The sequence below is a fragment of the Molothrus ater genome, chromosome 27, assembly GCF_012460135.2.
Source record: "Molothrus ater isolate BHLD 08-10-18 breed brown headed cowbird chromosome 27, BPBGC_Mater_1.1, whole genome shotgun sequence".
Classification (NCBI taxonomy): Eukaryota; Metazoa; Chordata; class Aves; order Passeriformes; family Icteridae; genus Molothrus; species Molothrus ater.
The window spans coordinates 3,026,177-3,046,287 of record NC_050504.2 but is presented as its reverse complement, the minus strand read 5'-3'; the positions used below and the strand labels follow the sequence as shown (position 1 = coordinate 3,046,287).

Below are 20,111 nucleotides of genomic sequence, written 5' to 3'. Positions count from 1 at the left end.
ACTGACAGTGTTGGGGGTGCTGAGGGTTTTGGGGGGGGGGGGGCTGGGTGTGTTCTGGGGGTGTTGGGGTTGCAGGGGGTTCTGGGGGTGCTGGAGGTGCTGGGGGGCTATTGGGGGCCTTCTGAGGGGTTGGTGTGCTGGGAATACTGAGGGGGGGGCGCTGGCAGTTCTGGGGGGCTGCCCCCCGGCCTTGCTCCCCATCCTCCCGTTGCCATGGCAACGGCTGGCACCATCCCTGGGGATATTTTTAGCTGCTGGTGCTGCAGGGAGGGGGTGGGGGGCAGCCTGGGCCCATGGCTGTGCCACGTGTGTGCACACACGTGTCTGCAGCACACGGCCGTGCACACCCGCGTGTGCCCACTCCTGCACTGGGCCCTGTGTGTGCAACACCTGCCCGGGGGTGCTGGTGTCTGCACACGTGTGCAAGAGCACACTCATGCGCACACACACGCAGAGTCCTGTGCATCCACACGTGTGAACTCACCTGCCTGTGTGCGTGCACACATTTGCACACCTGCACACACACACACACAGACGTGCTGGGAGACCTGTGCTGCCACCCTAGAGCCTTTGCACACTCACCCCTCTGCACCATGGTTGCACATCGCTTGTTTTTACACTCACCCCCTGTTTGTACATCCCCTGTTCTTACACTCACCCTTTGCACGACTCCTCCTTTTCACATATGCACCATATTTGCACTTTCCCCCCATTTTTGTACTCCCCCACCTTTCCACATCCCTGCTAGTTGCACACCGCCCGTTTGCACACCTCCGTGTTTGCAACCCATTTTCACCCCGTGTTTGCACACACACCCTATTTGCACACTCACCCCCGGTGTTTTCATAGTTCAAGTCCTATCTCCACACTCAGCCCCACGTTTCAACACACACACACACATCCGCGTCAGCCCGCTCTCCCCCGTTTGCTCACCCACACGTTGTTTGCACTCTCACCCCGCTGTTTGCACACTCGCCCCCCGTTCCCACCCTCCCTTTGCACACTCACTCCCGCCCCCGCCCGGCCTAGCCCGTCCGAACTACAACTCCCATCACCCCCCGCGCCCACCCTGCCCCGCCGTCCAATCAGCGTGCGGCTTGTTGGCAGGTGCCGCAATGGCGGTGCCCAGGCGCTGAGGGCGGCGCCGGGCCGCGGTGAGGGGCGGCGGGACCCGGCGGGACCCGCAGGCACCGAACCTCGGGGGCTCCGGGGGGTTCCGAGGCGGCTCCGAGCTCCTCCAGGCCCGGGGAGCAGGCAGACCCCCAGCTGCGGCCCTCCGAAACCGCTGGGCCGCTTCCCTTCGCTCGCCGGCCCGTTCTGGGGTTAGGGCCCCGTCGCCCTCGCCTTGAGCTGTCCGTCCGCAGGGTGACCATGAAGGTGGTGAACCTGAAGCAGGCCATCCTGCAGGCCTGGAAGGAGCGCTGGAGCGACTATCAATGGGCCATAAACATGAAGCGGTTCTTCCCCCGCGGAGCCACCTGGGACATCCTCAACTTGGCAGGTCTGGGGGGAGGCGAGGGGTTCTCCCTCCTTACTGGGCACACTGGGCTCTTTTGGGGGTCCCCACGCGTGTATTTGGGTGTTTCCCCCAGTGTTCCCCCCCTTTGGGGTATTATGGGGTGCCTGTTGCATTTTGCTCCCCCCGCCCCCCCTTTCCTTCCCACAAATTCCCATTCCAACCATGTCAGCCCATTCCCAACTGTCCTGAAAACTGGCTCCGTTTTGGGGTCATTCCCTCCTTTTTCCCCATGGGAGGGCTCAGGAGTCAGCACAGCGTAGCTTTTGGGACAAGAGAAGCAGCTTCGAGTTGAGCCAGGAGAGAATTAAGTTGGAAATGAGGAGAAATTTCTTCATTGAAAGGGTGGTTAGGCATAGGAACAGGCTGTGGTGGAGTTACCATGTGGATGTGGCTCCAGGGGATTTGGGTTATGGTGAGATGCTCCTGGAGGTCTTTCCAGCCTTAATGATTCCCTGATTTCCTGATTCTAGCACTGCACAGGAGCCAGGTGCTGCTCCCAAGGCTGCTTCCCAGCCCAATTCAAGGGCATTTCACAGAAATCCTGCCAAAAGCTAGGACTGGTTTAAAGATTTGCCAGGCTCTCCTGCTAATTATAGAAACTTGGTGCTGGGATTTTCCCTGTGCAGCAAGTCCCGGGATAAATAAACAGAGCTGCTGCTCCAGGGGGTTTAAAGGAACCAGCCCCACACAGGCAGCACCTCTCACTCCTCTGAGTGTGGGGATCTTTCCCCTGTGCATGTTTTCCCCTTCTCCCCATCCTCCCATTGGGTTTTCTGTCAGTGCCTGTTTTTTGTCACACCCTGTCCCCGCTGCTGAGCTGCCCCTGCTGGGTTTGTCATCTCCGAGGTGTGGCTGGAGGGGCCAAATGGAGCTGTGGCTGTGGGGAGAGGGATTTGCTGGGGGTGGATTTGCTGAGGGTGGGGGTGGTTGGCTCCAGGGCCAGCCCTGCTGCTGCCCAGCTGGTCCCCAGGGCTCCCAGGTGTCTGTTGCCACCCTGGTGGCACCGGCTCCTGCTCCTCTGGCAGCGAGGCCTGCGGGGTGCTTGGCTTGGCCTCATCTGTGTATCCCCAAAAACAGCCACAGAGAGGATAATTCCCTATTATTTCTGCAGGAATGGGTTTCTCCTGGCCCACATTTAGCCAGGGCTCAGTGGTTTCTTTGGGGCAGCTCCTGTGCCAGGAGGAGAAGGAGCTGTGTCCCCTTTTCCTTTTGGGAGCCACACAAGCAGGATGCTGGCCCTGACTCTGAGCATTGTTTGCACCCAGGGAGAGCCCATTCCCGAGGTCCTGATGGCTGGAACAGCAGCTCCCTTCCTCACCACAGCCCCCAGAGCTGTCCTTTCCCAAGCTCAGCTTGGAAGTACAAAGGAGGGAGAGCTGGCACGAGCTGCCAGGATCACGGCAGGCCCTGGCAGATCGCTGCTGACACGTCTGCAGCAGGGAGCAGCATGTGGCTGGCTCGTGGTGACACTCTGGGATGGGCTGGGGAGGGGATGGCTGCCACCAGCCTTCTGTCCTCATCCCAGAGCCTCTTGGCCCGAGATTCAGCCTTGGAGTGACACCCAGGGAGTCTCCTGCACTCAGGATCCGGTGGTGCCTCCTCCTCCTCGGCTTTGGGGTGACAGCTTCCCACCCGGCTGCTGCTCCCCCTTTTACATCTGGGTGCTCTGACCTACTTGCAGGCTGCTCTGCAGCCCGGGGCCTGCTCAGGGAGGTGCTTCCTGCACTCTGCCATGGCTCAAATGGGCAATTAAAGGCTTGGCTGAGCAGATGGGACGGGCAGAGCCCCTCGGGCCACCAAGGTCCAGACGGGCAGGGCTGCGCCCAGTGCAGGGGACTGGTGGCCCCAAGCTCAGCCCCAGGTGCCTGGCTAAAAGACACTCAGTGGAGGCTGCAGGAGCCTCCTGGCAAGAAGTGGGAGGGAGGAGAATGTGGAGAGCAGCAGCAGCAGTTTCGGGGCTGGAGCAGGAGGCTGCGAGCTCTGCCTGAATTATTCAGGGATTAGAAAGTTGTGGGATTCAGTGAATTTAGGAGAAAGCTGGTTTGGAGTCTCTGTGGTTGGTACAGTTGGACTTTGCCAGCTTCCCTGTGGGATGAGGGGAGAACAGAGCATGTGTGTGTGTCCCCATGTGCTGACCTGGGACCCTCTTTCCTTGCAGAGGCTCTCCTGGAGCAGGCCATGATCGGGCCATCCCCAAACCCACTCATCTTGTCCTACCTGAAATATGCCATCAGCTCCCAGGTAAGGACCTGCTGGTGCTGCTGGGGGTCACCTTGCAGCCTCAGTGAGGTTGGGCAAAGCAACTGGAGTGTTGGTGGGGCAAGCACCCCAAACCCCCATGTGAGCCTCTCCTGGGCTGGGCAGACACCCTAAACCCCCATGTGAGCCTCTGCTGGGCTGGGCAGACACCCCAAATCCCCCATGTGAGCCTCTCCTGGGCTGGGCAGACACCCCAAATCCCCATGTGAGCCTCTCCTGAGCTGGGGCAGGCAGTGGGGGGCTCAGCGTGTGCCCTGGGCAGGGATGTTTCCATAAATAGCCTCTGCCATCGCCCAGGGTGGCAATTCTGCCCCCCAAGAGGCTCTGCACTCGCTGTGTGCTCCACAATTCCATATCCTGGCATTTAATATCGCCTAAAGTTTGTGTGAAATGCATCAGCCATCACCTAAAAATGTCTGTTTGGATTTGTGCCGGGTCAGTGCCCCAGCCCTGGCCCCGTCTGTGGTGACAGGCAGCGGGGCCGTGCCCTGACCTTGCTGTTCCTCAGCAACGAGCCCCTGTGACACCGCGCTTGTTTTGGCTTTCTCTCTTGTAGATGGTGTCTTATTCCACGGTGCTGATGGCCATCAGCAAGGTAGGGCTCTGACAGGTGCTCTCAGAGGGTTCACTCTTCACCCACAACCCCACAAATCCCTTTCCCTCCCCACAAACTCCCACCAAATATAGGTCAAGTGGAAAGCGACGGCCCGGGCTGAGTCAGCAGCAGGCAGCCGGCGCAGATTAACGCCCAAGCCTTTCTGTGTCCCCCTAGGGATAGGCTGCCGTGGGTCCCAGGGGGTTTTGGGGGTGTCAGTGCCTTGTCCCTCTGCCCTGGGGGGGCCTGGCAGGCTCCTGCCTGTGTGTAACCTCATCCCAACTGCTGGAAACCACATCCCGCTGTGGCCGGCGGTGCTGGCAGCGCTGTGGGGATCAGAGCTGGCCATGGAGGAGCTGGGCCACAGCCACACACCACACTCAGCTGTGCTCTGTGTCCCTGTGCTGCTTCCATGGGGACACTGAGCACCCTCCATGGCTGCCTCTGATGTTGGGATGCTCCTCACAGGCTATGACAGACCCCCCCCCACTCTCCTCCTTGTCAGGGTCACCTCAGGCCCCCTACTCAGGGTGACCAAAGCAGGAATGACTTCAGGGAGAATGATTTCTGTTGTTGTTATGGGGATGGGAGGAGAATTTTGCTGGCAGACAGCATTGAAAATTTTGGGGGACTGCGGGCTGAGCTTGGAGCTGTGCCATGAAGCCCTGGTGAGGTGGGGACCCCTCCAGGGGTGCCAGCACCGATCCGGGGAGGGGAGTAGAGCAGAGCCCAGCCCAGCTGTGCTCCGAAGGGCTCGGGCTCGTTGCTTTTAGCCCGTGCCTCGTCTCTGCCCGTTCGGAGGGGCGGGCACAGCGCTGACCTTGACAGCCGAGCCTTCCTCCTTCAGCGCAGCGTGGGCCCAGCGCGGAGCTGCGGGCAAGCTCCGGCCCGGCGGGGCTCCCCATCTGCTCCGGGAGGAGGCGGGGGGGCCGCGCTTCTGCTGCCCCCCGCCCCCAGCCCCGCGGCCGGCCGGGCTGTTGGCGCTGCCAGCCCCGCCGAGCCGGGGCTGGGCAGGGGGCTGGCGTCCGGCCACCACAGCCCCGGCCTGAGGCTGCGGAGAAAACCCAGCCCCGGCCCTGCTGCCGCGGCCCCACCGCCTCTCACAACCCCGGGAGGGCACGACCTGGCCGACAGACAGCCCTGACCTACTTCTCATTCAAGTGGCTTCTGGGCAGCTGCCAGGGGGAGTGTCCTGTGGCCGCAGAGCCTGGCCCGGCCCTGGAGGAAGGGCTTGAGCTTGTGTGGAGCTGCCGGAGCAGTCCCCATCTAAAGCCTCTCTGTGTTGCCCTGCTCTAGTTCGATGACTTCTCCCGGGATTTGTGTGTCCAGTCGCTCTTGGAGATCATGGACATGTTCTGTGACCGCCTCAGGTACTGTGTGGTGTTCCAGCACTGCCAGCTCTGCCCTGGCTGTGCCACGGGCAGAACCAGGAACCAGCAGAGCCTGGGAGTCCTGTCTGATCCCAGAATACTCACCCTGGCAGAGGAAGGCAGGTTCCTCCTCCAGCTCTGTGTCCCTTACCAAGTTGCTGCCTCGTGAGTGCCAGCACAGGGACAGCAGAGGGAATCCAAACCCCACCAGCTTTGTGGGAATCTGCCAGAAAACCCCCCCTATTCTGAGATAAACCTCACTGTGGTTTTCTTTCCCAGTTCAGCTGGATGGGGTGGGTGTAAGACCCCATGGTCCAAGGGTCTCTATTTCCTTTCCCTCTGCACCTTCCCAGGCCCCAGCTGCATGTCCCAGTCTGGTCCTGCCCTAGGCACTGCCTTGTTTTTTTCCTTTATGCTTTTCCGCTGGTGTTGCAGGACCCAGGGGAGTCCAGACAATTCAGGCCACAAAAACTTTTTTAGAAAGCTCAGAAATCTTCCTGTTAACCCCTGACAGCCTCTTCTGGGAGGCAGGAGTGTGTGGCAGGGACAGTGAGAGGAGAAGGAGGATGAGGAAGGCTCTTCAATGAGATGAAATGAAGCAGCAGCAATGAATATGCATCAGTGGCAGATGTTGACAAGGAGCTGTCGCTGGCCAACTGCAGAGCCAGCCCTTAATCCTCTCCTGCCCGGTCTGATCCTCTGCTTAATTTGATCAAAACTTCTGGCCCCGATGATTTGTGCATCAGGAGGGGAAAGCGTTCACCTCTCGCAGCGCGCTGATCAATGCTGAGCCTCCCTTAGCAAGATAATTTGATTAAAAGCTTGGAAAGTTTCCCTGTAGTGGAGAGGCCAGCGAGGAGGCTGCATGGTGGGGGCTGGGGGTGTCTCCTTCCCCCTGGCACAGCAGGAATTCTGGCGGGATGAGCAGATTGAGATCTGCAGCAGAGGAGTGGGCTGGGAGCACAGGACCTGGCTTTGGGTTCTCCAGCCTACCCAGTGTCCGTGCCTCAGTTTCCACACTCACACTGAGCATATTCCCACTTGTCTCCTGTGCCAGCTGCCATGGCAAGGCTGAGGAGTGCATCAGCCTGTGCCGGGCGCTGCTGAGTGCCCTCACCTGGCTCCTGCGCTGCGCCACCTTCTACGCCGAGAAGGTGAAGGATCCGCTGGAGCAGGCGGCGGCGGAGAACCAGCTGAAGATGTGCCTGGAGAGGCTGGAGAAGGTGCTCAGCAGCACCAAGAACCGTGCCCTGATCCACATTGCCAAGCTGGAGGAGACCTGTACGTCCCTGTCCCTGCATGCTGGCCCTGGAGAGATGTCATTGGCACCTCTCCCTTCCCCCTGCCCGGCTCCTGCCGCATTGTCCCTGCGGCTCCAAGCCCATCCATCTTCCAGCCCTGTTGCTGGAACCGTCTCCTCCCTGGCTCTGTGCCACTCTCTGCCCCCTCCCCTACGTGCTGCCTTTGGAAGAGGAGCAGAATTAATGTGAAGGCTGCGGGAGCTGTTCCTGGGTGTGCTGTGCTCCCACAGCCTGGCACAGCCCCACGCCTTCATCTCTGTCTGGCCAGGAGGCTGTGCCAGGCTGGGCTTGGGGTGGGACCTGCTGGGAGCACACAGACCCCTGGGTTGGGCTCGCATCACTAGTGGGGACTCCCAGCCTCTTCAGCCTGTCTGGGCTGCTGTGGGCCTTGGAGCTGGCCTGCTTGGTTCCCCATGTGTCCCCTCACTGAATCCCTGCCTTCCCTCCCCAGCCTCCTGGAGCACCGTGGAGCAGTCCCTGGTCAAGCTGGGAGAGAACCTGAACAACCTTGGCAGCTCCCCGCTGCGGAGCCAGGCTGATGACTGCGTGTCCCTCATCAAGAGGTGGCTGTGTGCTGCTGCCCCATGGGCTCAGGGGGTGAAATGGGTCTGAGCCTCACTCTGAGTCCCCCAAACTCCTCAGAGGCTCCTGCCTGCCTGCACACTGGCTCCCTGCTTCCCCATCCCTTCCCTGCTCCAGCAGGGGCTGCCCAGAGGAGAGAGGACAGAGCTACTAGTGACTTGCTGCAGGGGAGTCTTACGCAGGGGTTACTCCTCTGGTGACCCTGAGACCTTTTACTATCCCTCAGCTGCTCTGGCCCTACCAGGGCTGCTGTCTCTGCTCTGGATCCCCCTGGAATTGCTCCCAGGGCTCGAGGGCTTGGCTGAGCCTTGGAGCTCCCAGGTGTTGCAGTGTCCTGCCCCGGGGCAGCAAAGGTCAGGGGTTTGGCCAGGGAATGGGAGTGGGACAGGAGGAGCAGGAATCTGTCCCTGCAGGGCTCCAGTGACCCTGGGCTGTCCTCTTCCACCCAGCATCCCCACCATGCTCTCAGTCCACTCAGAGCAGCTGAACAAGACAGGTTTCCCCACCGTGCACGCCGTGGTGCTGCTGGAGGGCACCATGAACCTCACAGGAGAGACCCAGCCCCTGGTGGAGCAGCTGATGATGGTGAAGAGGATGCAGGTACAGAAGTGACAGTGTGTTCTGCTCAGGCAGCCTGGGGCTGTGGGGCCAGGCCATGTGCCTTCCCCGTGCTGGTCCTGCTCCAGGGGAGCAGCAGGAGCCCATCAACACCTCAGCAGGGCTTTGGCTGTGGTGGGGGATGTGCTCTGCTGCCAGCCCAGCACTGGGAGGGTTTGTGTGTGTGCCCCACAGCGCATCCCCTCCCCTCTCTTCGTGCTGGAGATCTGGAAGGCCTGTTTTGTGGGCCTCATCGAGTGTCCTGAGGGCACAGAGGAGCTCAAGTGGACAGCCTTCACCTTCCTGAAGGTAGGGCCCAGCTCCAGCACCAAATCCCTGCCTGCTGCTCTCCTTTCCCTGTTCCTGCTGAGGTCTGAGCTTTGCCAGAGCAATCAATCCTTCTTTCTTGTAGTGTGCTCCTTAGGGTGCCCACACCCCACAGTGTGTCCCTTGGAGTGCCCTCACCCCATAGTGTGCCAGTCACCCCACTGTGTGTCCCTTGGGATGCCTTCCAATCCCACAATGTGCTCCTCACCCACTCAGAATTCCCCTTGGGTTACCCCCACACCCCAAAATGTGCCTCTTAGGGTGTCCCACTCCTCACAATGTGGTCCTCAGGGTGGCCCCCACTCTCCACCATGTGCCCCTTGGGGTCCACCCCACCTGAGCCCACTCCAGCCCTCCTGTCACCCCCTGAGCATCAGCTTTGCTGTCAGGAGCCTCTTTTTGGCCCAGCCTCATTTTGTTTGGCTGAGTGAGTTTTCCTGAGAGGTTATGGGGAAAATGTGGCTCCAGGTGATGGTGGAAGGACACTGCAGAGGGGAACAGGGGCACAAAGTCCCCCTGCTCCAGAAATGCAGCTTTCCTGGGGCTGGGAGAGCAGCTGTGTGCAGCTCTGTTGGTGTGGGCTGGTGCTGCTGGGGGGTCCCAGCTGTGGAGTGGGGTCTGCCCTCATGTCACTCTGTGCCCTGTGTCTTTCAGATGCCCCAGGTGCTGGTTAAACTCAAGAAGTATCCCCAAGGGGACAAGGTGAGGCTGATGGTGCCTGGCTTGCACGGGGAAATGTTCCCTGTCCCAAAAACCTTCCCTGATGGAGCAGGTGGGGACAGGGGGAGGTGGGCCTGTGGTGAGCTGGGTGCCTGGCTTTGTGTTTGTCAGGATTTCACTGAGGATGTGAACTGTGCCTTTGAGTTCCTGCTGAAGTTGACCCCTCTGCTTGACAAAGCCGACCAGCGCTGCAAGTGAGTGAGTGCTCAGCATGGCCACAGCTGCCACAGCCACCCTGTCCTCAGTGTGGGCAGCTGGGGCAGCTCCTGGCAGGGCTGGGTTAGTTTCTGATCCCATTTCTTCTTCCTGAGGAGCTGCTGCTGCTGCCACATGAGGCAGTGAGGGTGTGACAGCTGAGTCACATGTGTGACACCCAGAGCTGCCCTGGACCCTGCAGCACCCTTGGAGGGGTGGGACAGGGCCAGGAGGGCAGCTCATGATCCCCCTGCCCTGTGGCACTGTCTGGGGTGACAGGAATGCTGTCCTTGGGGCTCCAGCTCTCCTCTCTCTTCCAGCTGCAACTGCATGAGCCTGCTCCTGCAGGAGTGCAGCAAGCAGGGGCTGCTCTCCGAGGCCAACATGAACAACCTCATCGACAAACGGTACAGCCACCCCACAGTCTGGGGAACCCCACAAGGGGGGCTCAAGCACCTGGTTTTGGGGGGGAGCATGAGGCAGCAGCTGTGCTGACACTGGGGGACTGTGACTGGGACATGGTGACCTGGGGGGACGGGATGCTGCTTTTGGGACAGGTTGGGTACAGGCAGAGTCTGTCCCCTCAGAGAGGCAGCTGGTGGTGGCCTGAGGCAGTGGCTGTCCCTTGAGGGTGCCATGAGTCCCTTGAGGGTGCCATGGGTGGAGAGAGGGAGGCAGGGTGATGGATTCTACACACTGGCCCTTCTTTGGGGTCCCCCAGGGCTGCAGACAAGGAAAACTCTCCGTCCCTGAAATCGGCCGAGAACGCCAACATCCAGCCAAACCCTGGGCTCATCCTGAGGGCTGAGCCCACTGTCACCAACATCCTGAAGGTCAGTCCCTTCTGCAGCCCTGCTGGGCTGGCTGGGCTCAGGCCTGGAGCCCTTTGCCAGCAGCATCAGTCTAACCAGGCAGCCAGGGTGCTTGGGATGCGCCGGATTTCTCCCTGCCCTGGGGTGGAGCTGTGGAGGAATCACTGGAGCCTTGCTGCTCCATTGTGGAGATGAGGAGCTCCCCTCCTCCTTCCCAGGAAGCTGGAGGAGCTGTCAGGTGGCATGTCATCAGTGCCAGCAGCCTGAGCCCAGCCAGCTCTGCCCGTCCTGCTCAGCTGCTGTCTGTATCTCCCCCTGTCTCTGTGTCACTCTAGTTGATTCGCTGCTACTGAGTGACAGGGGATGTTTTCCTGCTGATGGCAGGGGCTCAGAGGTCTCCATCCCACCTCTCCCAAATCCAGCAGGTCCCTGCTCCTCGAGGTCTCAGGGACAGCTCTTGCAGCTGGTCAACTTTGTACCCCTGAAGCTGGAGTTTGCTGCTACTCTGTAGCACACATCCCCATGACTTCCATTTCCTCTTACTTTTTTGCTTGTAGACCATGGATGCAGATCACTCCAAGTCCCCTGAGGGCCTGCTGGGGGTCCTGGGTCACATGCTGTCTGGGAAGAGCCTGGACTTGCTGCTGGCAGCAGCAGCAGCCACTGGGAAGCTGAAATCCTTCGCTCGGAAGTTTGTCAAGTGAGTGTCCACCTTGGTGGCACTGTGACTGGTGACCAGGGGGCTCAGGGGAACAGGCAGCCCCTTGAACTGCCCTCTAGACAGGGCTGGATGTGCCTGTGGAGCACTGGGGAGGGCTGGGATCTCAGGGATGCTGCACCCCACAGCACCCCATCTTTGCATGAACAGGACAGAGAATTGGAGCCAGGCTGGTCTGGGGTGTTCAGAAAACTGAAGGCTGTGGCTGAGCCCTGCATCCAGGGCAGCGTGTCCCTGCCTTCTGCAGACACACGTGTCCTGCTTAGTGCACACACAGCAGCACACACATGGGGCTGTGTGATGGGCTCCCCCAAGGTGGCTTGGGGGGTCTGTTTGGGGATCTGTGCTCTGAAACACCCACAGAGCTGGCTCTGGGGAGAGCCCCTTGGTGTGGGGTGAGCAGCTTGGCTGGACCTGTGTGACCACAGGGAGCAGAGACAGGGAGGAGGTGACGTCCCTGTGGTGCTGGAGAGGTGACGTCCCTGGTGTCTGCAGAGCTGGGCCTTGCATCTCCTACCCCTCTGTGCTGGGCTGGAGTTTGGGGGGGGTTCTGCAGGCCAGGCAGCCCCCTGCTTGTGTCAGGGCTGGGAATTGTCTGGTTGGACTGCTCATGCTTTGCTGCCACTCTCTGTCCCTCCAGGCTGAATGAATTCACCAAGCAAATCACCGGCGAAATCTGTGAGTGCGTGTTCGTCCGTGCGTGGGGTGATTGGAGCTGTGCCCCCCCTGCTGCCCCTGCTGGGGTGCTCTGGGGCCTGGCTGGGTTAAACTGGGACTGGCTGTGGCACCAGAGCCAGCTGAGCTGTGCCAGGCCCGGCTGGGGGTGCTGGCAGGGAGGGGCTCTGTGCCACCAGGGATTTGGGGACACGCTGCCTTCGTGTGTGTGCGTCCATCCCAAATCCGGGGTGTTCCCGTGGGCTCCCTCTCCCCTTGGGAGCCTGGGGGCCCCTTGGCTCCCTCCCTGGAAGGGGTGATGTGTCAGCACAGCCCAGATAAGGACTCTGACTCTGTGTGATGAAACTTGCAGAGTGCTCTGACCTTCCATGGTGAGGGAGGCCCCACTTGGGCTGGGGCTGCCCAGAGGGAGGCCAGAGCTGCTCTGGGGGCTCAAGCAGAGGCAGATGAGGTGGGGGGAGGCACTTGGAACATCCTCTGGGGGGGTTAGAAACTGTGTGGGGGAAGCAGGGCCCTGCCCCCCTTGTTTGTGGGGTTCTGCTTCTCTCCTCCTGCTGAGGCCAGAGAGCCCCAAGGTCTTTATTTCTCCTCCCTCAGCCAAGAGTGGCCCAGTCCGGGCTCTGCTCTTTGACATCTCCTTCCTCATGCTGTGCCATGTGGCCCAGACCTATGGCTCAGAGGTAAGGGTCCTTTGGGGAGGGATGAGAGGGTGGGATTGGATCCTGTGAGGGAGGGGAAGGATGAGGCTGGATCCTAAGAGGAGCTCTCAGATCTGCCAGCTCAGCCCCTGCGCTGCTGCAGCCTATCAGCCTCCTCTAGTGGCCGACCTGCCACTGTCCCCACTGTCCCTCCTGTCCCTGCAGCCACTTGATAGCCCAGGGCACAGCACCTGGTGCCTGTCACCTGGAAATCTGTCCCTGGGGCTCTCTCTGGGTGCCAGGTGATGGAGCAGGACTGGCTGTCACCTCCCTGAGGACTTGGGCTGTGCTCCATTGGTGGGACCAGTGGGAATGCTGCTTCCAATGGCCTTGAAGCTCACCAGACTGCTCCCAGTTTGTCCTTCCAGTTTGGCACTGGTTGGCATGGCCAGGCAGTGTCAGCTCTCCCTGTCTAAGGAGGAACTCCCAGCCCTGCTCAGGAAACCACTTTTGGTTGCATGAAAATTTGCCAGGTTTCAACATCTGTGTGTGCTGGGAGGCGAAACGATACCGAAACCCTGGGAATGCAGAGAGGGGGAGAGAAGGGTCCTGCCCAGCCAGCCCAGGGAGCAGGGAGGGGAAACCAGGCAGGGATGGATGTGCCCAGGGCTGTCCAATGAGATCTCATCCCCCCCCTCCCAGCCCAGCAGCTTTCCTGCCCAGCTGCTGCTGAACAGATGTGTGAAACTTTTTTGGACACAAATAGTGTCCCCTGGGTGACACAGGCTGAGGGCAGGAAGTGACGTGTGGGGTTCCCAGCTCATGGCCCCCACAGGACCCTCCCAGCTGGGCTGTGTGACCCCAGGGACCCCATGCATGGCTTGGTGGGATGAGGGAACAAGGGACTTGTTTGAGCTGGACACTGTGACCCCGTGGCCACGCTCACAGCTGGCCTGGCATCTCTGCTCTGAGCTGGGCTGTGTTCTGCTGGGGAGCAGCCTGGTATTAGGGGAAACCACAACCCACAGAGGGGAAACCAGTGCCTCAGAGGGCCTGACCAGTGCCCTGCTGGGGCCTGCCCGGTGTCTGTCCCTCCCTCCGGGCCACAGGGCGGCGCTGTTCCCACGGCCATGAGCACCCCGGGGTGGGGACAGACCCCAGGGTGGGGGTCCCCAGCAGGATTCCCACCTGGGGATGAGGTTGCAGACCCCGTGTTGGTTCCTTTCCAGGTGATCCTGTCAGATTCCAACCCTCCAGGCGAGGTGCCCTTCTTTGAGACCTGGATGCTGACCTGCATGCCCGAGGAGGGGAAGATCCTCAACCCCGACCACCCCTGCTTCCGCCCAGATTCCACCAAGGTGGAGTCCCTGGTTGCCCTCCTCAACAACTCCTCTGAGATGAAGCTGGTGTAAGAGCCCACCCGAGTGCCCACCCTCCAGGTCTGGAGGGAGCCCCCAGCCCCACAGCTGGGTCTGAATCCCCATCTCTCTCCCTGACAGGCAGATGAAGTGGCACGAGGTGTGTCTCAGCATCTCAGCAGCCATACTGGAGATCCTCAATGCCTGGGAGAATGGAGTCCTCAGCACTGAGTCGATCCAGGTGGGGCTGCTGAGGGGGCAGAGTGGAGCTGAGGAGGGGCCAAGGGTCCAGAAGCTCTGGGGTACCCTGTTCTCCTGCCCTGATCGCTCTGGCAGCTGCCTTGGAGCTTGGAAGTGGGAAGCTGATGTGGCTCCAGCCCCTTGTTCCTGCTCCAAAGTGCCCTGTGGGTGGCAGTGGGACTGGCAGGGACCAGTGTCACCCGTGGAGGAGAGAAGGGCTTGGACCTTACAGTCAGGACCCACAGCCCTAGGAGGTGATGGCTGCACACCCACCTGGCTGTGCTTGTCTCCTCTCCTAGAAAATCACAGAGAACATCAAGGGGAAGGTGTGCAGCATGGCAGTGTGTGCAGTGGCCTGGCTGGTGGCCCATGTCCGCATGCTGGGCCTGGATGAGCGGGAGAAGTCCCTGCAGATGATCCGGCAGCTGGCCACGCCCCTGTACGGGGAGAACACGCTGCAGTTCTACAACGAGCGGTGAGCTCGGGGCCCCGGGCCTGCTCCTGCCCTGCAGCTGTGTCCCAGGGCCAAGCTCCTGCCCTGCTTCCCCTTCTTCACTTCCTGATCCTGTGCCATCTCCTGCCCTGCTTCTGCTGCCAGCTCCATGCTGCCTCCTGCCCCGTTTCCACCTTCCAGTGCCAGTGTCTCCTGCCCTTCTTCTTCTTCCTGGTGCCATGCCATCTTCCCTGTTTCTGCTTCCCAGTGCCATGCCATTCTCTGCCCTACTGTCCCTTCCTGGTGCTGTGCTGTCTCTATACCCTGCTGTCCCTTCTCAGTGCTGTGCCATTCTCTGTGCCCTGCTGTCCCTCCCCAATGCTGTGCCATTCTCTGTGCCCTGCTGTCCCTTCTCAGTGCCATGCCATTCTCTGTGCCCTACTGTCCCTTCTCAGTGCCATGCCATTTTCTGTGCCCTGCTGTCCCTCCCCAATGCTGTGCCATTCTCTGTACCCTGCTGTCCTTCCCAGTGCTGTGCCATTCTCTGTCTCTGTGCCCTGTTGTCCCTCCCCAATGCCATGCCATTCTCTGTGCCCTGCTGTCCCTTCCCTGTGCCCTGACCCCATCTCTCTGTCCCAGCGTGGTGATCATGAGCTCCATCCTGGAGCACATGTGTGCGGATGTCCTGCAGCAAACGGCCACACAGATCAAATTCCCCTCCACTGGCATGGACACCATTCCCTACTGGAACCTTCTGCCCCCCAAGAAGCCCATCAAGGAGGTTCTGACCAGCGTGTTCACCAAGGTGCTGGAGAAGGGCTGGGTCGACAGCCGCTCCATCCACATCTTCGACACCCTGCTGCACATGGGGGGGGTCTACTGGTTCTGCAACAACCTGGTCAAGGTATGAGGGGGCAGGAGGGATCCCTAGTGCTGGGCAGGGTGCTCAGGCCAGGAATGGTGGGTCTAGTTTGTGTTCCCAGTGTCCTGGGTGTCCCTGGGCTGGGTGCTGGGACAGTTCTGGCACTGGAGAATGGGGCAGGGCCACCTCTCCCCTCCACCCTACAGGAGCTGCTGAAGGAGACAAGGAAGGAGCACACACTGCGGGCTGTGGAGCTGCTCTATGCCATCTTCTGCCTGGACATGCACCAGCTGACACTGACACTGCTGGGCCACATCCTGCCCAACCTGCTGACAGACTCCTCCAAGTGGCACACCCTCATGGACCCCCCTGGGAAGGCCCTGGCCAAGTAAGATCCCAGAGCAATGGAGACTGTCTCCTCAAGGCCTATTTGGGGAGATGGGGGGATGATCTGTGCTGGGATGAGGATCCCAGCTACCCAAATCCCACCCTGGCTTTGGCAGTGCCAGCAGTTCCCACTCTGGTCTCCATTCCCTGCTGCCCCCTGAGAAGGAGGAGGAGGAGGAAGCTGCTGTGTGCCACACCCCATTGTCAGGTGGGCTGGCAGCACCTGGCTGTGTCCCTGCTCTGTCTCCAGGCTCTCTGTTTGGTGTGCCCTGAGCTCCTACTCCTCCCACAGCAAGGTCCAGGCCTCAGCCCGGCAGAAGAAGAGGCACAGGGAGGACATTGAGGTGTGTCTGGGTGGAGCAGGGGCTGGCTGGGGGCTCTCTGTGCCCAAAAGCAGCAGTGGCTGGGGAAGGTGAGGGTGGCAGGAGTGGGTGGGTAAATCCAGAATCCCTGCCCAGCTTTTCTGGGTTCTCTGAGGCCTTCCAACCTTAAAATTCAGGATTCTCCTTTCTCTTTCCTGGGCAAGGGGCTGTAACAAGCTGCTCAGCATGTGTCCAGCCCAGACTGGGTGAGCAGAGATCAGATCCTGAGCTGTGGGGCTGTGCAGAGCCCAGGGTGGGTGACCAGCCCTGTGCAGGGTGAGGGGCTGGTGGGGCTGACCCCTCTGTCCCCCCAGGATTACATCAGCCTGTTCCCCCTGGATGACACCCAGCCCTCCAAGCTCATGAGGCTGCTGAGCTCCAACGAGGAGGATTCCAACATCCTCTCCAGCCCCAGTAAGTGCAGGAGGGGAGGGGGGATGGCTCCCCTGCCTCCCTGTCCCTTTTGGCTGTGAAATGTGTATTTGCACAAAACCCCTTCCCTTCCCAAACTGACTGGGTGAGGGTTTAGAGCTCTCAAGTGCTTTTTGAGTTATCTTGGAGTTCTTGCATTTGGGAAAAGCTGATTGCTTTATTTTTCTGATCACAACAACTTAAAAGGATGACATTACCCTTTCCTTTCATACCAGCACAGGAGCTCAGGGGATTTTTGTGTCCCTCCAGCCACCCCTCATGGGACCACAGCTGGAGGTGACATTCCTGGTGTCTGGGGCCAAATCCTGACATTCCAGTGCTGTTAACAAGGCTGAGGCAGAGTGGAGGAGGCCCCTGGTCACATCCCTGTCCCTGCAGTGTCTTGGGTTGCGACAGCTCCAGCAGGGATTTGCTGGGGGGTCCATGTCCTGCCCAGTGGATGCTGTCACAGTTCCCACATGCATTGTCCACACTCCTGGGCAGTGAGTCAGGACATTCTCAGGTCATTATTTCTCCCTTTATCCCAAGTTACTCTAGATATTAGTTTTCGACACATCCATTGACCTTCAGTTTCAGTTTGGTTTCATTACTGTTGAAATATGGGATTTTCCCTTTATTTCACTTATCTTCTTTTACCTCCTGAGGCAGTCCCACCTCTTCCCAGTGACATTCAGGACTTTTTTGGGCTATTTGCTGCAGTGATGTGGAAATGCTGCTTCCTGCAGCCAGCATGTAACTCATGTGATTCCATGAGAAAAGTGTGGGAGGGCTTTCTTTTTCTGGTGAGCATCCTCAGTGCAGCACAAGGTGGATCCTGCAGATTTAGGCAGGGGCTGTGGGATGTGAGCAAGATCCTTCCCAAAAGGATTCCCATCCCATTGGAGCAGACCTGACCCAGTTCTTCCCACAGAAGTGCCCAGCAATGCTTCACATCTGGGCTCAGCTCAATCCTCCTGGTCTGTCCCAGGATTTGCTGCTAGATTTGGACGTGCTTCAGCTCTGATAGCTGCATTGCACCCTGACAGTGAGATGGGAGGGCTGCTGTGCAGCTGTTGAACATCTGGCTCGCACACAGGCTGTGTAATGTGTGTGTGTTGCTGCTGTTCTCCTCTGCTCCTGATCATGACACTCATGACACCACGTGTCACACCCCAAAAGCAGCGTGGGAAACCTGCCTGGGCTCTGTGTAGGCTGGCAGAGGGGACAGGGATGGGGCAGAACCACCTGTGCTGTGTTTTTGGGGTGCCCCACTGGCACAGACTGTCAGGTACAGGGGTTCTAAACCTCTTCTGCTCCACAGTTGCCTCATGGCAAAGCCTCTCCCTGAGCTTGGTGACCTTGAGTGGCCAGAGCTGGGTGACCTCGGGTGGCCAGAGCTGGCCAGCCTGGGCACAGTGGCACAGCCAAGGGGGCCATGAGGCTGTTCCTGACTCTGCTCCTGCCCACAGATCGTTCCATGAGCAGCTCACTCTCTGCCTCCCAGCTCCACACGGTCAGCATGAGGGACCCTCTGAACCGGGTGCTGGGTAAGGCGGGGATGGGTCCGTGGGGTCACGTCTGACCACTGGGACACCCTCAAATGTCACCTGACTGTTGCTCTCTCCCTGTCCCCACAGCAAACCTCTTTCTGCTCATCTCTTCCATCCTGGGGGCCAAGACAGCTGGCACCCACACCCAGTTTGTGCAGTGGTTCATGGAGGAGTGTGTGGAGTGCCTGGAGCAGGGCAGCCGTGGGAGCATCCTCCAGTTCATGCCCTTCACCATGGTGGGTCCAGTGACACCCCTGTCCCTGCTTGGGGAGTGCCCCAGGGGCCCACAGGATGTGGGACACACTCACCTGTGCTTCTCCTCTGTCCCTGGGCAGGTTTCAGAGCTGGTAAAGGTGTCCACCATGTCCAGTCCCAAAATTGTCCTGGCAATCACTGACCTCAGCCTGCCCCTGGGCCGCCGCGTCGCCGCCAAGGCCATCGCTGCCCTGTGAGCTGGGCTGCTCCAGCCAGGGGGATCCCTGCTCTGGGGGGATCCCTGAGGAGCCCAGGGATCCCTGAGGAGGAGCCCAGGGATCTCTCCCTGCTGCTCTGCATGGCTGGGATGGCCACTGTCGCTGCAGCTGCTGGAGGGCTGCTCCCTCAGCACATGGAGCCATCTCCTTGCTCTGCCTCATGGCACTTTTGAGACTGAGACACCCCCTAATTTTTTTTTTTTTTTTTTTTTATTCTATAAACCAATCCTTTTGTACAACCAGCTTTTGCCTCATCTCATTTGGGCTTCTGGGACTCCCCAAAACCCCTTGATCCTGGGGGTGATGGGGAGGCAGTGGCCAAGCCCTGTGCTGGGCAGGAGGGGAAATTTCCCTCACCCTGTCCTGGACCTGAGAGTGGCTGGTGGGCTGCCTGTGCTGCTCTCACTGGGTGGGGCAGGGATGCTTCCCTGCTGTGCTGTCAGCCCCAAGCAGGATCTTGGGAATTCTGCCACATGAGTGTGAGGTCTTGTTGGAATTCCTCTCCATGAGTGTGAGTTTTTGTTGGAATTCCTCTCCATGAGTGTGAGTTCTCATTGTGATTCCTCCCTGTGAGTTCAGTCTGTGGCCTCACCAGCACCACACCAGCCTCGTGCTGGGACAGGCTGCCCTGGGACTGTCCCCACACCCTGCCAGCTGCTCCAGCAGTGAATCCTCCAAGAGCTGTCATGAACTCTTGTCCCCGGGGCAGTGGCAGTGCCAGGGCGGCTGCACCTCTGCCCCTTCCACTGGTGTTGACTCACAAGAAAGGGGAAAGTGGGGCCAGCAGGTACCAGCCCTTCCCTCAGGGCACTGTGACTCCAGTGGGGTTCCCAGCCCTGTTTTGGGAGGTTCTGAAGGGAGATGGAGCACAGAGGGATCCTGGTGCTGCTGCAGGGGTTGGGTCAGTGCTGGCCAGGGAAGAGGCAGTGGGATGGTGACTCAGGGCCAGGCTGACCCCATCTGATCCCAGGATGAGCTCAGCTCCTGGCAGCCCCCAGGCTTTGCTGGAAGGAGAGACCCCGATGCCCTTGGGGTAGCTGTGGGTGTTGCTGATCCTTGGCTTTCGCACACAGAGCATCCTCCCCTTCCCCCTGCCCCTGGTCCCCATCCGGGGCAGCCGGGAGCAGCTGCGGGGGCTGGGTGGGGCTAATGGAGCCCTGCACACACCGGGCTGGGCTGGGATGAGCCTGACGCTGGTGTGAGTCCCACCCTGAGCTGGCACCGACCCCCCCGGGCACCTCTGCTCGCCCAGGGGCGGCTCTTTACCGTTAGCCCGGAGCAAAGAGCGGGACCTGGCGTGGCCTTCCCAGCTCTGTCAATATTTGCCGAGGCAGCTCCATGCCTGGCGTTGGCACTGGCGCTTCCCTTTACAGGAAGGGGCTGGAGCAGGAGAAGGGGGATTTCTGTAAGCACCCATGAGGCGGGGCAGGAGGGAGGGAACTGCCCACCCCGAGGGTGAGGGCTTCCCCCTGCAGTTTGTGATCCAGGGCTGGAAGTTGGGAGGCAGGAACTGGGAGCCCTGGCACCCCCCAGCACTGGGCTCTGTCCCTGTGTGGCTGGGATGAGTGTGGTGAGGGATGCTGGGGTGAGGGATGAGTGTGGTGAGGGGTGCTGGGGTGAGGGATGAGTGTGGTGAGGGATGCTGCTGGTCATGGGATGTGAGCGTGGGCCCAGTGGCAGGAAATGGGGCTGGTGAAGCTGGGACAGCCCAGGGTGGGCAAACACCC

The 20,111-nt window shown here is 60.1% G+C and overlaps 1 protein-coding gene across 1 annotated transcript; it reads left to right on the top strand.

The window, feature by feature from the left end:
- The first annotated feature begins 1,140 nt into the window (after window positions 1–1,140).
- On the top strand, window positions 1,141–18,626 carry MED24 (mediator complex subunit 24). The gene is made up of 25 exons (XM_036398963.2): window positions 1,141–1,501; window positions 3,678–3,760; window positions 4,335–4,373; window positions 5,670–5,743; window positions 6,801–7,024; window positions 7,496–7,607; window positions 8,076–8,226; window positions 8,419–8,532; window positions 9,205–9,252; window positions 9,382–9,464; window positions 9,786–9,872; window positions 10,187–10,298; window positions 10,835–10,977; window positions 11,636–11,673; window positions 12,268–12,350; window positions 13,538–13,716; window positions 13,808–13,907; window positions 14,206–14,381; window positions 14,979–15,243; window positions 15,408–15,589; window positions 15,839–15,932; window positions 16,265–16,364; window positions 17,831–17,908; window positions 17,999–18,147; window positions 18,247–18,626. Exons 1-25 carry the CDS (start codon window positions 1,372–1,374, stop codon window positions 18,361–18,363), a joined length of 2,961 nt encoding a protein of 986 aa, XP_036254856.1. The 5' UTR covers window positions 1,141–1,371; the 3' UTR covers window positions 18,364–18,626.
- The last annotated feature ends 1,485 nt before the right edge of the window (window positions 18,627–20,111 follow it).

Bases quoted from the DNA above. Each gene is read 5' to 3' on its own strand.
- MED24 (XM_036398963.2), top strand. From the start codon at position 1,372: ATGAAGGTGGTGAACCTGAAGCAGGCCATCCTGCAGGCCTGGAAGGAG. The intron at 13,717-13,807 runs GTAAGAGCCCAC...TCTCCCTGACAG, and splicing joins TCCTCTGAGATGAAGCTGGT to GCAGATGAAGTGGCACGAGG. The intron at 13,908-14,205 runs GTGGGGCTGCTG...CTCCTCTCCTAG, and splicing joins TCAGCACTGAGTCGATCCAG to AAAATCACAGAGAACATCAA.